The sequence below is a fragment of the Coregonus lavaretus genome (genome assembly GCF_964263955.1).
Source record: "Coregonus lavaretus genome assembly, chromosome: 32".
Lineage (NCBI taxonomy): Eukaryota > Metazoa > Chordata > Actinopteri > Salmoniformes > Salmonidae > Coregonus > Coregonus lavaretus.
This window is the reverse complement of record NC_140019.1, coordinates 34121549-34136577: the sequence shown is the minus strand read 5'-3', so window position 1 is coordinate 34136577 and position 15029 is coordinate 34121549. Positions and strand designations below refer to the sequence as shown.

The 15029-nt window shown below is 45.1% G+C and overlaps 1 protein-coding gene and 1 pseudogene across 2 annotated transcripts; both read right to left on the bottom strand.

The window, feature by feature from the left end:
• Positions 1-2974: 2974 nt before the first annotated feature.
• LOC311107490 (CUE domain-containing protein 2-like) lies at positions 2975-3762 on the bottom strand (annotated as a pseudogene). Its single transcript has one exon. The product of its transcript is annotated as a CUE domain-containing protein 2-like (transcript).
• Positions 3763-8843: 5081 nt separating this feature from the next.
• On the bottom strand, positions 8844-11074 carry LOC311107417 (uncharacterized protein). Its single transcript, XM_084149909.1, has 3 exons — positions 10846-11074; positions 10544-10696; positions 8844-9518 (listed from the first exon to the last, which is right to left on the bottom strand). The coding sequence occupies exons 1-3, from the start codon at positions 11047-11049 to the stop codon at positions 9312-9314; spliced, it is 564 nt and encodes a 187-aa protein (XP_084006035.1). The 5' UTR covers positions 11050-11074; the 3' UTR covers positions 8844-9311.
• Between the last annotated feature and the right edge of the window lie 3955 nt (positions 11075-15029).

Below are 15029 nucleotides of genomic sequence, written 5' to 3'. Positions count from 1 at the left end.
CATTGGATGAGAAAGCTAGAGGTCCCTCCCCTCTGAACTTCTCCTCCAATGGGTTTAGAGGAGGCGGCGAGAGGAGTATGCAATTGAGATTCTCCCACTGCGTCCTACAACACATGAGAACACCGATTAATTTACCTAAATATGAAACATTCTGTTCTTATTTATTGGGGACTGTTTGCAGTTCAGAGGGCCGTTTAAGTGTACAGGAACATAAGGACAGAAACTGATTATACTAACATAGCAGTCAACAGGTACAGGAGCTAAACAGAAAAGAACACAGATACTGTGAGCAGTCTGTAAAGTACCATGTGTCGTACCCTGTAGAGGTGTGTTGTGTTGTACCCTGTTGTAGAGGTGTGTTGTGTTGTACCCTGTTGTAGAGGTGTGTAGTACCCTGTTGCAGAGGTGTGTTGTGTTGTACCCTGTTGTAGAGGTGTGTTGTACCCTGTTGTAGAGGTGTGTAGTACCCTGTTGTAGAGGTGTGTAGTACCCTGTTGTAGAGGTGTGTTGTACCCTGTTGTAGAGGTGTGTTGTACCCTGTTGTAGAGGTGTGTAGTACCCTGTTGTAGAGGTGTGTAGTACCCTGTTGTAGAGGTGTGTAGTACCCTGTTGTAGAGGTGTGTAGTACCCTGTTGTAGAGGTGTGTAGTACCCTGTTGTAGAGGTGTGTGTGTAGTACCCTGTTGCAGAGGTGTGTGTGTAGTACCCTGTTGTAGAGGTGTGTGTGTAGTACCCTGTTGTAGAGGTGTGTAGTACCCCGTTGTAGAGGTGTGTAGTACCCTGTTGTAGAGGTGTGTGTGTAGTACCCTGTTGCAGAGGTGTGTGTGTAGTACCCTGTTGCAGAGGTGTGTGTGTAGTACCCTGTTGCAGAGGTGTGTGTGTAGTACCCTGTTGTAGAGGTGTGTGTGTAGTACCCTGTTGCAGAGGTGTGGGTGTGTAGTACCCTGTTGCAGAGGTGTGTGTGTAGTACCCTGTTGCAGAGTTGTGTGTGTAGTACCCTGTGGTAGAGGTGTGTGTAGTACCCTGTTGCAGAGGTGTGTGTGTAGTACCCTGTTGTAGAGGTGTGTGTGTAGTACCCTGTTGCAGAGGTGTGTGTGTAGTACCCTGTTGTAGAGGTGTGTGTGTAGTACCCTGTTGTAGAGGTGTGTAGTACCCTGTTGCAGAGGTGTGTGTGTAGTCTATCCTCCAGTGTGTTAGCGTCTAGTTGAGTCGTCTTCCTCCTGATGAAGGTGTTCAGGGACAAGGCTGCCTGCTGCTGCACACACACTCCACACACTGATGGGTCATGTAGCTGTGTCCACAGTTTTTACACACACAGAGACAGAGTGTGTGTCAGTAAATTACACAGCCAGTAGAGCCATGCAGCTCAAAAGATATAGACAGAAATATTATTTTACCAATCTCATCTCCTCTGTGAATGTCTGGAGCTTCAGGGCAGAGATGAGCTGTAGGGGGACCGGCTGGGTACCAGTCTGGAGCTTCAGGACAGAGATGAGCTGTAGGGGGACCGGCTGGGTCCCAGTCTGGGGCTTCAGGACAGAGATGAGCTGTAGGGGGACTGGCTGGGTCCCAGTCTGGGGCTTCAGGACAGAGATGAGCTGTAGGGGGACCGGCTGGGTCCCAGTCTGGGGCTTCAGGGCAGAGATGAGCTGTAGGGGGACCGGCTGGGTACCAGTCTGGGGCTTCAGGACAGAGATGAGCTGTAGGGGGACCGGCTGGGTCCCAGTCTGGGGCTTCAGGACAGAGATGAGCTGTAGGGGGACTGGCTGGGTCCCAGTCTGGGGCTTCAGGACAGAGATGAGCTGTAGGGGGACCGGCTGGGTCCCAGTCTGGGGCTTCAGGACAGAGATGAGCTGTAGGGGGACCGGCTGGGTACCAGTCTGGGGCTTCAGGACAGAGATGAGCTGTAGGGGGACCGGCTGGGTCCCAGTCTGGAGCTTCAGGATAGAGATGAGCTGTAGGGGGACTGGCTGGGTCCCAGTCTGGACAGCATGATTGGTCCTGATCCTCGCTCTTGCAGGGTCCACAGACTCTCACGGTCTCTGATGCTTCCCTCTGCATCTCTTTCTCCTGTCTCTCCCTCTGTCCTTTAGGGTTGAGGGGCTTCACTCTCCTCTCTTGGTTGTTTTCTGTGTACTTGTATGATCATCCTCCTACAGGTCTCACTCCGCACCCCTGCCTCCTCCTCCCTCTGCGGGCTGCTCTCTCCCCCTCTTCCCCCCTCTCTCCTTCAGTTTCTGGGTTCAGTTGATTGTTGACCAGTGTTATCCAGCAGTAGATCTCCAGTGCCACATTCTCCTACATACCTAGAGAGAGAAAAAAAAGGCCCTTTTCACGCTGCGGGAAACACCACTTCCAGTCTAAGGAACACAACTTCCGCCAACATGGCGCCGCATTTGTTTACAAGGTCACTAATATAACTAATTTTAGTTTTATTTATTTATTATGGCAACGGTCTATGGGTGCACCGGCTCAATAGACTAAACGTACCCTTATATGAGGAATAACGTATTGCGATACAGTCCTGAAAATAGTGTTTTGAAACGGGCCTCAAATCGCTAAGTCCCCCTGCCAGGAAAAATACCAATACAAATAATAACTGACAAAAAAATTATCTGTACCATGTCAGACCTGCTGAAATGGCAAAAACTGTACACAGTATGAACATAAGAGATTCAATTGTAGCGGTTCTTCAAGTCTTAAACACATGGACAGCCCACTACAAGAGCACATTACGACCCACCTAGAGAACAAAACAATGATGCCAGAGAATCATTGCAGAGGATAAATTATATTTGAAGCAAGACGATGGCCACGCATTTTCAAATCAGACACTTACACATATCAAAAACAAACATTTTCCATAAACAGGCAAAAAAAAAAAAAAAACAAGGCAGTAAGAAAGGATAAGTAAACACCAAAGTCAATGGCTGGTCTTCCAGAAGAGTGCCAGTCAGTCATTAATGGAACCTGACTTAAGTCTTCTTCACCTCCTCCGTCTCCACCAGTTGGTACCGCTCCCCTTTTGTGGTCCCCACCTGGTTGCTGTGGTAACGCACCCGTTTCTTGGGGGCATCTTTAGGTGCAACAGGTGTGTTTTCTCATTCTCCTCCCTGTCCACTAGCATGTACTTCTCCAGGATGCTCTCTTTCATCTTCTGCTCTGCCTGAGGGGAAACCATCTTCCCATAGTTAACGTTGAGAGGTGTGGGGCTGAGCTGGATGTCTCCTTCGATGATGAGGCGGACGGCTTCCTCCATGTCACCTTTAGCAATGGACAAGGCACTCCTGGCCTCTGATAGTCTGCACTTGGGGAACATCTCCAGAAGGAGCGGCTGCTGGGCCTCCCACTCAGAGAATGGCACCTTGGCGGTGGCCCCCTCAGTCTGTGTAGTAAGGCAGTGCATCTCTCTCACATGAGACCCAGTGGAGGTAGCGCTGACTGTCAGTGGGACCTCCATTCTAGTCTTAGGCACACTATTTTCTGAACTCCGGGCTGCGGCTAGTTTTGAAGCTAGGCTGAACATCATATCACAAACGTTAACACTGTCGATTTCAGCAAAGCCAGGAATGTAGGCCTCCAGAATTTCTACAAAGACCTCCACGTAAAAGTTATCCTCCACGCTCTCCTGAGAACCCAGAACCTCCAGGACTCCAGTGATGTAGGAGAGCAACACATCATCCAGGGAACTCAGGTCTGCTTTGGGAATGCATGTCTGAATGAACTCCTGCAGGGTATCGTGGATTATCTTGTGAAGGTCCATAATGGGCTCAAAACCTGTTAACAAAAACAATACAAAATTCAGATTGATTCAAATGTGACGACGGAAATAAATGGGACTACGAATTATGCCCCCTTTAACCAAACTGTGCGCTATCACGAATTGATGATAGCTAGCTAGAAGTTAACCAAATTAATCGTACCGGCGACCGCTGACTGTGAAGCAGGCAAGAATGGCTAACGTAACTTAAGGTTTTCAAAGGTTGAACAAACCGAACTAATATCAATGATATATTATTTTCAGGATTTTCTGACCAATTGACGGACAACAATCACGTAATCAGAAGAGATGACGAAAGTCGGATTGACGTTAACTATCTAGCTAAACTGGCTAGCTACAGTAGCTGTACTGCTGCAGAACATCAAGCTAGCTAGCCTAAACGAATAACGTTGTAGTAAATTGCAACAGAAACTACGACGTACAAATACAAATCTAAACTTATACGTGCAATAAATAAAATGTTGGCCCAATTGTGTATCCACAAACTGTGTGATTAATTAGCCAGCTATGAGATTAGAAAGACTGCTAGTAAATTAAATGTTGACACACGCATAACTACAATAGAATAACCATTTTCTTCTGGCGAGTTTAGCGCTGTTAACAATGATTCCTTACCGCCACCTAGCGTACTGGAGTGGGATTAGATCATGAAGAGGGTCCCAAAAAAAAAAAGTGTTAAGTAAAAAATAGATAAGTAAAAAATAATTAAAGAGCAGCAGTAAAATAAAATAACAATAGGGAGGCTATATACAGGGGGTACCGGTACAGAGTCAATGTGAAGGGGCACCAGTTAGTCGAGGTAATTGAGGTAATATGCAAATGTGGGTAGAGTTAAAGTTACTATGCATAGATAATAAACAGAGTAGCAGCAGCGTAAAAGAGGGGGTGGAGGGGCAGTGCAAATAGTCCGGGTAGCCATGATTAGCTGTTCAGGAGTCTTATGGCTTGGGGGTAAAAGCTGTTAAGAAGCCTTTTGGACCTAGACATGGCGCTCCAGTACCGCTTGCTGTGTGATAGCAGAGCGAACAGTCTATGACTAGGGTGGCTGGAGTTTTGACAATTTTTAGGGCCTTCCTCTGACACCGCCTGGTATAGAGGTCCTGGATGGCAGGAAGCTTGGCCCCAGTGATGTACTGAGCCGTACGCACTACCCTCTGTAGTGCCTTGCGGTCGGAGGTCGAGCAGTTGCCATACCATTATATTATACCATGCAGTGAGACAACCAGTCAGGATGCTCTCGATGGTGCAGCTGTATAACTTTTTGAGGATCTGAGGACCCATGCCAAATATTTTTAGTCTCCTGAGGGGGAATAGGCTTTGTCGTGCCCTCTTCACGACTGTTTTGGTGTGTTTGGACCATGATAGTTTGTTGGCGATGTGGACACCAAGGAACTCGAAGCTCTCAACCTGTTCCACTACAGCCCTGTCGATGAGAATGGGGGCGTGCTCAGTCCTCTTTTTTTTCCTGTAGTCCACAATAATCTCCTTTGTCTTGATCACATTGAGGGAGAGGTTGTTATCCTGGCACCACACGGCCAGGCCTCTGACCTCCTTCCTATAGGCTGTCTCATCGTTGTCGGTGATCAGGCCTACCACTGTTGTGTCGTCGGCAAACTTAATGATGGTGTTGGAGTCGTGCCTGACCATGCAGTCATGGGTGAACAGGGAGTACAGGAGGGGACTGAGCACGCTCCCCTGAAGGGCCCCCGTGTTGAGGATATGCGTGGCAGATGTGTTGTTACCTACCCTTACAACCTGGGGGCGCCCCGTCAGGAAGTCCAGGATCCAGTTGCAGAGGGAGGTGTTTAGTCCCAGGGTCCTTAGCTTAGTGATGAGCTTTGAGGGCACTATACTGTTGAACGCTGAGCTGTAGTCAATGAATAGCATTCTCATGTAGGTGTTCCTCTGATCCAGATGGGAAAGGGCAGTGTGGAGTGCAATAGAGATTGCATCATCTGTGGATCTGTTGGGGTGGTATGCAAATTGGAGTGGGTCTAGGGTTTCTGGGATAATGGTGTTGATGTGAGCCATGACCAGCCTTTCAAAGCACTTCATGGCTACAGACGTGAGTGCTACGGGTCGGTAGTCATTTAGGCAGGATATCTTAGTGTTCTTGGTCACAGGGACTATGGCGGTCTGCTTGAAACATGTTGGTATTACAGACTCAGTCAGGGACATGTTGAAAATGTCAGTGAAGACACTTGCCAGTTGGTCAGCGCATGCTCGGAGTACACGTCCTGGTAATCCGTCTGGCCCTGCGGCCTTGTGAATGTTGACCTGCTTAAAAGTCTTACTCACATCGGCTACGGAGAGCGTGATCACATAGTCATCCGGAACAGCTGATGCGCTCATGCATGCTTCAGTGTTGCTTGCCTCGAAGCAAGCATAGAAGTGATTTAGCTTGTCTGGTAGGCTCGTGTCACTGGGCAGCTCGCGGCTGTGCTTCCCTTTGTAGTCTGTAGTAGTTTGCAAGCACTGCCACATCCGATGAGCGTCGGAGCCGGTGTAGTACGATTCAATCTTAGTCCTGTATTGACTCTTTGCCTGTTTGATGGTTCGTCGGAGGGCATAGCGGTATTTCTTATAAGCGTCCGGGTTAGAGTTCTGCTCCTTGAAAGCAGCAGCTATACCCTTTAGCTCAGTGCGGATGTTGCCTGTAATCCAAGGCTTCTGGTTGGGGTATGTACGTACGTACGGTCGCTGTGGGGACGACGTCATCGATGCACTTATTGATGAAGCCAGTGACTGATGTGGTGTACTCCTCAATGCCATCGGAAGAATCCCAGAACATATTCCAGTATGTGCTAGCAAAACAGTCCTGTAGCTTAGCATCTGCGTCATCTGACCACTTCCTTATTAACCAAGTCACTGGTGCTTCCTGCTTTAGTTTTTGCTTATATTGAATTATGGTCAGATTTGCCAAATGAAGGGCGAGGGAGAGCTTTGTACGCATCTCTGTGTGTGGCGTAAAGGTGGTCTAGAGTTTTTTTTCCTCTGGTTGCACATTTAACATGCTGGTAGAAATGAGGTAGAACGGATTTAAGTTTCCCTGCCACTAGGAGTGCTGCCTCTAGATGAGCGTTTTCCTGTTTGCATATGGCCTTATACAGCTCATTGAGTGCAATCTTAGTGCCAGCATTGAGTGCAATCCAATCAATTGTATTTACCACAGGTGGACTCCAATCAAGATGTAGAAACATCTCAAGAATGATCAATAGAACCAGGGTGCACCTGAGCTCAATTTCTTGTCCCGTTCGGAAAGTATTCAGACGCCTTCACCTTTTCCACATTTTGTTACGTTACAGCCTTATTCTAAAATGGATCAAATAAATAAAAATCCTCAATCTACACACAATACCCCATAATGACAATGCTCAGGTGCACCCTGTTTTCATTGATCATCCTTGAGATGTTTCTACGTCTTGATTGGAGTCCACCTGTGGTAAATTCAATTGATTGGACATGATTTGGAAAGGCACACACCAGTCTATATAAGGTCCCACAGTTGACAGTGCATGTCAGAGAAAAAAACAAGCCATGAGGTCAAAGGAACTGTCTGTAGAGCTCCGAGACAGGATTGTGTCGAGGCACAGATCTGGGGAAGGGTACCAAATAATTTTTAATGAATTAGCAAAAATGTTTTTGCTTTGTCATTATGGGGTATTGTGTGTAGATTGATGGGGGGGGAAAAAACAATTTAATCCATTTTAAAATAAGGCTGTAACGTAACAAAATGTGGAAAAAGTCAAGAGGTCTGAATACCTTCCGAATGCACTGTATTAGGTTTGATAGACCCTAACCATGTTTAATGCAATAATAAAACAAAAAAACATTAACATTTAAATACTGTAACTGTACTCATGTTGCTATAGCTAAGGAACGCTCAACTCTGTTCGCTTATATTGAGGCGGAGTTCAGTTTTGATAACTGGTCGCGCGATTTGCTAGCAACAACATTGAATCACCATCAGTCGATACTAGTTTAAAAAAAAAAAAGTATATTCTGAAAATGCCTACTTGTACCTATGTTTGTCCTGTACAACCGCAGTCCTTCCGCAGGGTGCCAAAATTCATACTTTAAATAAAAACTTTTAGCGAATACAGCCATCGATTTTTCCTAATTTATGTTGCTTGTAAACTCGCTGTTTATTATCTATGCATAGTCACTTTACCCCTACCTACATCTACAAATTACCTCAACTAACCTGTAACCCTGCACATTGACTCAGTACCGGTACCCTCTGTATATAGCCTCTGTATTGTTTTATTTTATTGTATAACTTTTTGTATAACTTTTTTTTTTACTTTAGTTTATTTAGTAAATATTTTCTTAACTCTATTTCTTGAACTGCATTGTTGGTTAAGGGCTTGTAAGTAAGCATTTCACAGTAAGGTCTACACTTGTTGTACTCCCGAGTGGCGCAGTGGTCTAAGGCACTGCATCGCAGTGCTAGCTGTGCCACTAGAGATCCTGGTTCGAATCCAGGCTCTGTCGTAGCCGGCCGCGACCGGGAGACCCATGGGGCGGCGCACAATTGGCCCAGCGTCGTCCAGGGTAGGGGAGGGAATGGCCGGCAGGGATGTAGCTCAGTTGGTAGTGCATGGCGTTTGCAATGCCAGGGTTGTGGGTTTGATTCCCATTAACTGTAAGTCGCTCTGGATAAGAGCGTCTGCTAAATGACTAAAATGTAAATGTATTCGGCGCATGTGACAAATACAATTTCATTTGATTTGTACTACGTGCTACGTAAGCTGAGATGCAATTGGCAAATGCGCATTCGAGCTGAGTTGAGCAACACAAAGATGGAAAAAGTTGGTTGTATTTGATAAAAGGTTTTCTTAAAAGTATGAATTTCTGCACCCTGAGGAAGGACCACAGTTGTACAGGGCCAACAGAGGTACAGGTAAGCGTTTTCAGAACTTAAATATTTACAAGTATCGACTGATGGTGATCAATGTTGTTGCAAGCAAATCACGCGACCAGTTATCAAAACTCAAATCTGCTTCGATATAACCGAAAGGAGTTGAGCGTTCTTCAGCCAATGTTGCTATTGGTTCTGGCAGTAGAAATGTAAAACGGACTGAATTTACTTGTTACTCTGTATTTAACATGAACACTTTCCATGGCTGAACTATAATGACTGTGTTGTAACTGTTTGTGATGATATGAAAGTGGGTTCATCGTTGGAGTGTATAACCCAGGAAGTTGTTCTAATGTTTACTTAAGGCATAAGGGACGGTCAAGGACTGAGAAAACCATGATGCTTATTTGCTTTTAACAGTGTTGTATGTGAAACTTTAATACAATAATAAATAAAACATGTATTTTGTACTGCAGTTGGAATTGTATTTTCTTTTACACTTTAAGAGGAATCTCCTCACAATACAGATGATCAGTGGCACTCGCTGAAAGTCACAGGCTGCAATCCACACTTCCACATAGGGCTGGCTCGACGCAAAAGTAGTCCACTACATAGGGAAAAGGGTGCCATTTCTGATATGCTCAGTCACATGGCCAGCATGAGGGTACCTTTAGCTCAGTTCTTGTACTGTCGTCAGGGTAAGCCCAGATTGACATTCTCTTGTCTGGGTACATCCAGATTCCTGTTCTGTCACCAAGGAAACCCCAGGTTTCTGTGTGCGTTTCCCCCTGGCCTGCAGTTGCTCCCAGATCCTGCTGGGGGCGTCAGAGGGCTTGGGGAGACCCCTTACCAACTCTCCCCACAGACACACAGCGTCCTACAACACATGAGAACACAGGTTACGTCACCCACTACACACCATCTTTTTTTTCAGGGACTGTTGGTAGTTTAGACAGCCATTTTGGGACAGAAACTGAAAATAATAACATAGCAAAGCAGGGAATGCATTGACAAGACAGAAGTAGGAAGAAACACTGCATGTGAAGAGCCTGTACTCCATGTGCAGTCTGTCTTCCTGTGTTGTACCCTGTTGTAGAGCTGTGTGTCTGTTGTACCCTGTTGCAGAGGTGTGTGTGTAGTACCCTGTTGCAGAGGTGTGTGTGTTGTACCCTGTTGCAGAGGTGTGTGTGTTGTACCCTGTTGCAGAGGTGTGTGTGTAGTACCCTGTTGTAGAGGTGTGTGTGTAGTACCCTGTTGCAGAGGTGTGTGTAGTATCCTGTTGCAGAGGTGTGTGTGTGTAGTACCCTGTTGTAGAGGTGTGTGTGTAGTACCCTGTTGTAGAGGTGTGTGTGTACTACCCTGTTGTAGAGGTGTGTGTGTAGTACCCTGTTGTAGAGGTGTGTGTGTACTACCCTGTTGCAGAGGTGTGTGTGTAGTACCCTGTTGCAGAGGTGTGTGTGTAGTACCCTGTTGCAGAGGTGTGTGTGTAGTACCCTGTTGCAGAGGTATGTGTGTAGTACCCTGTTGCAAAGGTGTGTGTGTAGTACCCTGTTGTAGAGGTGTGAGTTATACCCTGTTGCAGAGGTGTGTGTGTGTGTAGTACCCTGTTGCAGAGGTGTGTGTGTAGTACCCTGTTGCAGAGGTGTGTGTGTGTGTGTAGTACCCTGTTGTAGAGGTGTGTGTGTAGTACCCTGTTGTAGAGGTGTGTGTGTAGTACCCTGTTGTAGAGGTGTGTAGTACGCTGTTGTAGAGGTGTGTGTGTAGTACCCTGTTGCAGAGGTGTGTGTGTAGTACCCTGTTGTAGAGGTGTGTGTGTAGTACCCTGTTGTAGAGGTGTGTGTGTAGTACCCTGTTGTAGAGGTGTGTGTGTAGTACCCTGTTGCAAAGGTGTGTGTGTAGTACCCTGTTGTAGAGGTGTGTGTGTAGTCTATCCTCCAGTGTGTTAGCGTCTAGTTGAGTCGTCTTCCTCCTGATGAAGGTGTTCAGGGACAAGGCTGCCTGCTGCTGCACACACACTCCACACACTGATGGGTCATGCAGCTCTGTGTCCATGGCCTGTTCTCACACACACACACGATAACGTGTGTCAGTAATTGCTGCAGCCAGAGTTAGCCTCACCCCCATAGAGAGAGATACAATGAGGCTAAGACAGAGTAGACCCACCAGAACAGATACACAGTTCCTAGACAAAGTGTCTGTCTCACCCGTCTCATCTCCTCTGTGAAAGACTTCATCTTCAGGGCAGAAATGAGCTGTAAAGGGACATGCTCGGGTTGAAGCTGGGGCTGGGCTGCAGGCCGGGGCTCTCCTGCAAGGTCCTCACACCCCCTCTTTTCCTTCTGCCTCTCTCTCCTCTCACTCGCTGCTGTAGTTTCTGTGTTCTGTTTTCTGTGTACTTGTATGATCATCCTCCTACAGGTCTCACTCTGCAACTCCTGCCTCCTCCTCCCTCTGGGGACTGCTCTCTCCCCCTCTTCCCCCCTCTCCTCCTGGCTCTTTCTCCTCCCCCTCTCTCCTTCTGTTTCTGGGTTCAGTTGATTGTTGACCTGTGTTATCATTCTCCTGCAGTAGATCTCCAGTGCCTCGTTCTCCTCCATACCTAGGGCCAAGAAAGGGCCCTTTTCACGCCGCCGGAAATGCCACTTCCAATTCTAGGGAACACAACTCCCGCTAACATGGTGCCGCATTTGTTTACGAGGTTGCTAACGTAACTTCAATTTTCAAAGGTTGAACAAACCGACCTAATATCAAAAACGGTGGCCACTATGTGATATTATTTTCAGGATTTTCTGATCAACTGACGGACAACTTAATCACGCAACGAGAGGAGTTGACGAAAGTCGGATTGATGCTAGCTAAACTAGCTAGCTCTACTGCTGCGGACCATCTAACGTTTAGCCTCAACGAATATAGTAAAGTAAATACAACTACAACGTACAAGTTCAAATCTAACCTTGTACGTGAAATAAATAAAATGTTGACCCAATTGTGTATCCCCAAACTTTGTGATGAATTAGCTTGCTATTATATTAAAAATACTTTAGCTAGCTACACACCCAAAACTACAACAGAGCAACCATTTTCTTCTTGCGAGCGCAGTGCCGCTAACAATGATTATTTACTACCATCTAGCGTACTGGAGTGGGATAGATGAAGAGGGTCCAAAAAAGAAAAAGTTTCAATTTAGAAATACTTTTGGCTAACCTCAGTTGTTATCTGCCTGCTTATATTATTTTATATCACAAAATTGTATGTGAATCATAATGCTTTATGATATTATATTATAGTATATTTTATTGCCTGCATTCATTTTATTGAAGAAACGTATAATATAGGCAGGCATAACTAAACTACAAAAGCAGGCCTACTTTGAGAAATTGGCTACATTTTCAGTTCAGTTATAAGGACAAAGTAATCTAATCTATAAGCAAACAATGGTTACATCAAATAATTTCCCTTCCCTGTGTTTTTGAGAGGCGGAAACAGACTTCACTTCCCAAAATGACTGGTTTGTGTAAAGCTAGTGGCATCTTGGAAAAGAATACAAGATGCACGCCATACTTCTACAAATGCAGAGGTCTTCTTGATCATGGTTCTGGGGGTAGAGTAGGGCAGGGCTGTGTGAACAGCTGATAGTCTACAACAGCCTCTCTGACAGTCAGACAGCTGCACACAGGCTATAAGATGGTTGCCAGTCACAGTGTAAACTAAAGACATGGTGGTGATGACAGGCCTGTTACATGTAAACACAATACAGCACAAAGCATTTATCTTATAGTATTTCACTACACACTTACACTCTTTAAAAAGATCTGAGAAACCTAAAGGGTTAAAGTTACTTTCTGTGAGCATGGCAAGTGAAAATAAAAATAGACTGATGTAAGCCTATCTGGTTTCAGATCACACATCACACATCTGATGGTACAGTAGTCTAGTGGTGTATTTCTACTACTGACATTCAGTTATAGAAGTGCAGCCATATTATCTAATCTTTGCTCAGGACACAGTGAAACCCCAGCGAGTACCAAGGCCCTTGCCCACCAACCAAACTCTCGCCTGAGTGTCAGTGTCACTAGTCTATCACCCATCTAATTATAACCCCCACAGTTCTCCAAGAATGGAAGTTTAGGTAGGTCCATCTGTGTGCCTAAAAATAGCTCCCCAGCCAGCCAGACCACCTCTCTGCTCTGCTGTGTTAAACAGCAACACACATGAACCCCAGCACACACACACAAACACCCCTTAAGCTCTCAGACCCCAGTCCCTGTGTGGATCCAGCATCACATTCCTCCTGGAGCTTCTCCTCTTCTTCCACGTGACCGACGGACCATGGAGTTATTAAAGAGTGCAAAGTGTTTACTACCAACGTCCTGATTAACATTGTTGGAAGAGAGATCACTGGTTGGTGACCCTGTAGGTGAGGTAAGTGGAAAGCATTGTTAACCACCATTTGCTGGGTCTTTGGACCATGGTTTACATTTACATTTACGTCATTTAGCAGACGCTCTTATCCAGAGCGACTTACAAATAGAGCTATAGCAGGAGTTAAATGGGGAATGGGATTCTGTCTGGGTTGGAAGTTCGTAACAGTCCCCAAATCTTTTGCCTTTTGATCAACTTCTCCATTATCGTTTTTTACGCAAATAGAGAAAAAGATTCAGAAACATTTAATTTTCTTAATCCAACTCCACATTATGCCCTCTCTGCCAACTTGTGCAAACCAATATGGTGAAGATGTGTATTTCACTAATTTAACCATTGCATAGTAATGTCTATTTCAAGAAGTGTTCATCCCACTTGGCTTCCAATAACACATTTACAGATATCTGAGAGTAAATTAACTGAATCTGAAAAAAAGGTTCATATATAATACTGTGCATTGGGCTCTATGTAGTGTGTTAGAGAGAGAAGCATGTTACACAAACATTCCCAGCACTTCAGTGGACTATCTATTCCTGTCTCTATCTATTCCCTGTCTCTATCTATTCCCTGTCTCTATCTATTCCCTGTCTCTATCTATTCCCTGTCTCTATCTATTCCCTGTCTCTATCTATTCCCTGTCTCTATCTGTTCCCTGTCTCTATCTATTCCTGTCTCTATCTATTCCCTGTCTCTATCTATTCCCTGTCTCTATCTATTCCCTGTCTCTATCTATTCCCTGTCTCTATCTATTCCTGTCTCTATCTATTCCCTGTCTCTATCTATTCCCTGTCTCTATCTATTCCCTGTCTCTATCTATTCTCTGTCTCTATCTATTCCCTGTCTCTATCTATTCCCTGTCTCTATCTATTCCCTGTCTCTATCTGTTCCCTGTCTCTATCTATTCCTGTCTCTATCTATTCCCTGTCTCTATCTATTCCCTGTCTCTATCTATTCCCTGTCTCTATCTATTCCCTGTCTCTATCTATTCCCTGTCTCTATCTATTCCCTGTCTCTATCTGTTCCCTGTCTCTATCTATTCCTGTCTCTATCTATTCCCTGTCTCTATCTATTCCCTGTCTCTATCTATTCCCTGTCTCTATCTATTCCTGTCTCTATCTATTCCCTGTCTCTATCTATTCCCTGTCTCTATCTATTCCCTGTCTCTATCTATTCTCTGTCTCTATCTATTCCCTGTCTCTATCTATTCCCTGTCTCTATCTATTCCCTGTCTCTATCTATTCCCTGTCTCTATCTATTCCCTGTCTTTATCTATTCCCTGTCTCTATCTATTCCCTGTCTCTATCTATTCCCTGTCTCTATCTATTCCCTGTCTTATCTATTCCCTGTCTATTATCTATTCCCTGTCTCTATCTATTCCCTGTCTCTATCTATTCCCTGTCTTTATCTATTCCCTGTCTCTATCTATTCCCTGTCTCTATCTATTCCCTGTCTCTATCTATTCCCTGTCTTTATCTATTCCCTGTCTATATCTATTCCCTGTCTCTATCTATTCCCTGTCTCTATCTATTCCTGTCTATATCTATTCCCTGTCTCTATCTATTCCCTGTCTCTATCTATTCCCTGTCTCTTATCTATTCCCTGTCTCTATCTATTCACTGTCTCTATCTATTCCTGTCTATAATATTCCTGTCTCTATCTATTCCCTGTCTTTATCTATTCCCTGTCTCTATCTATTCCTGTCTCTATCTATTCCTGTCTCTATCTATTCCTGTCTCTATCTATTCCTGTCTCTATCTATTCCCTGACTCTATCTATTCCCTGTCTCTATCTATTCCTGTCTCTATCTATTCCCTGTCTCTATCTATTCCCTGTCTCTATCTATTCCTGTCTATTATCAATTCCTGTCTCTATCTATTCCTGTCTCTATCTATTCCCTGTCTTTATCTATTCCCCTGTCTCTATCATTTCCTGTCTATTTATCAATTCCCTGTCTATCTATTCCTGT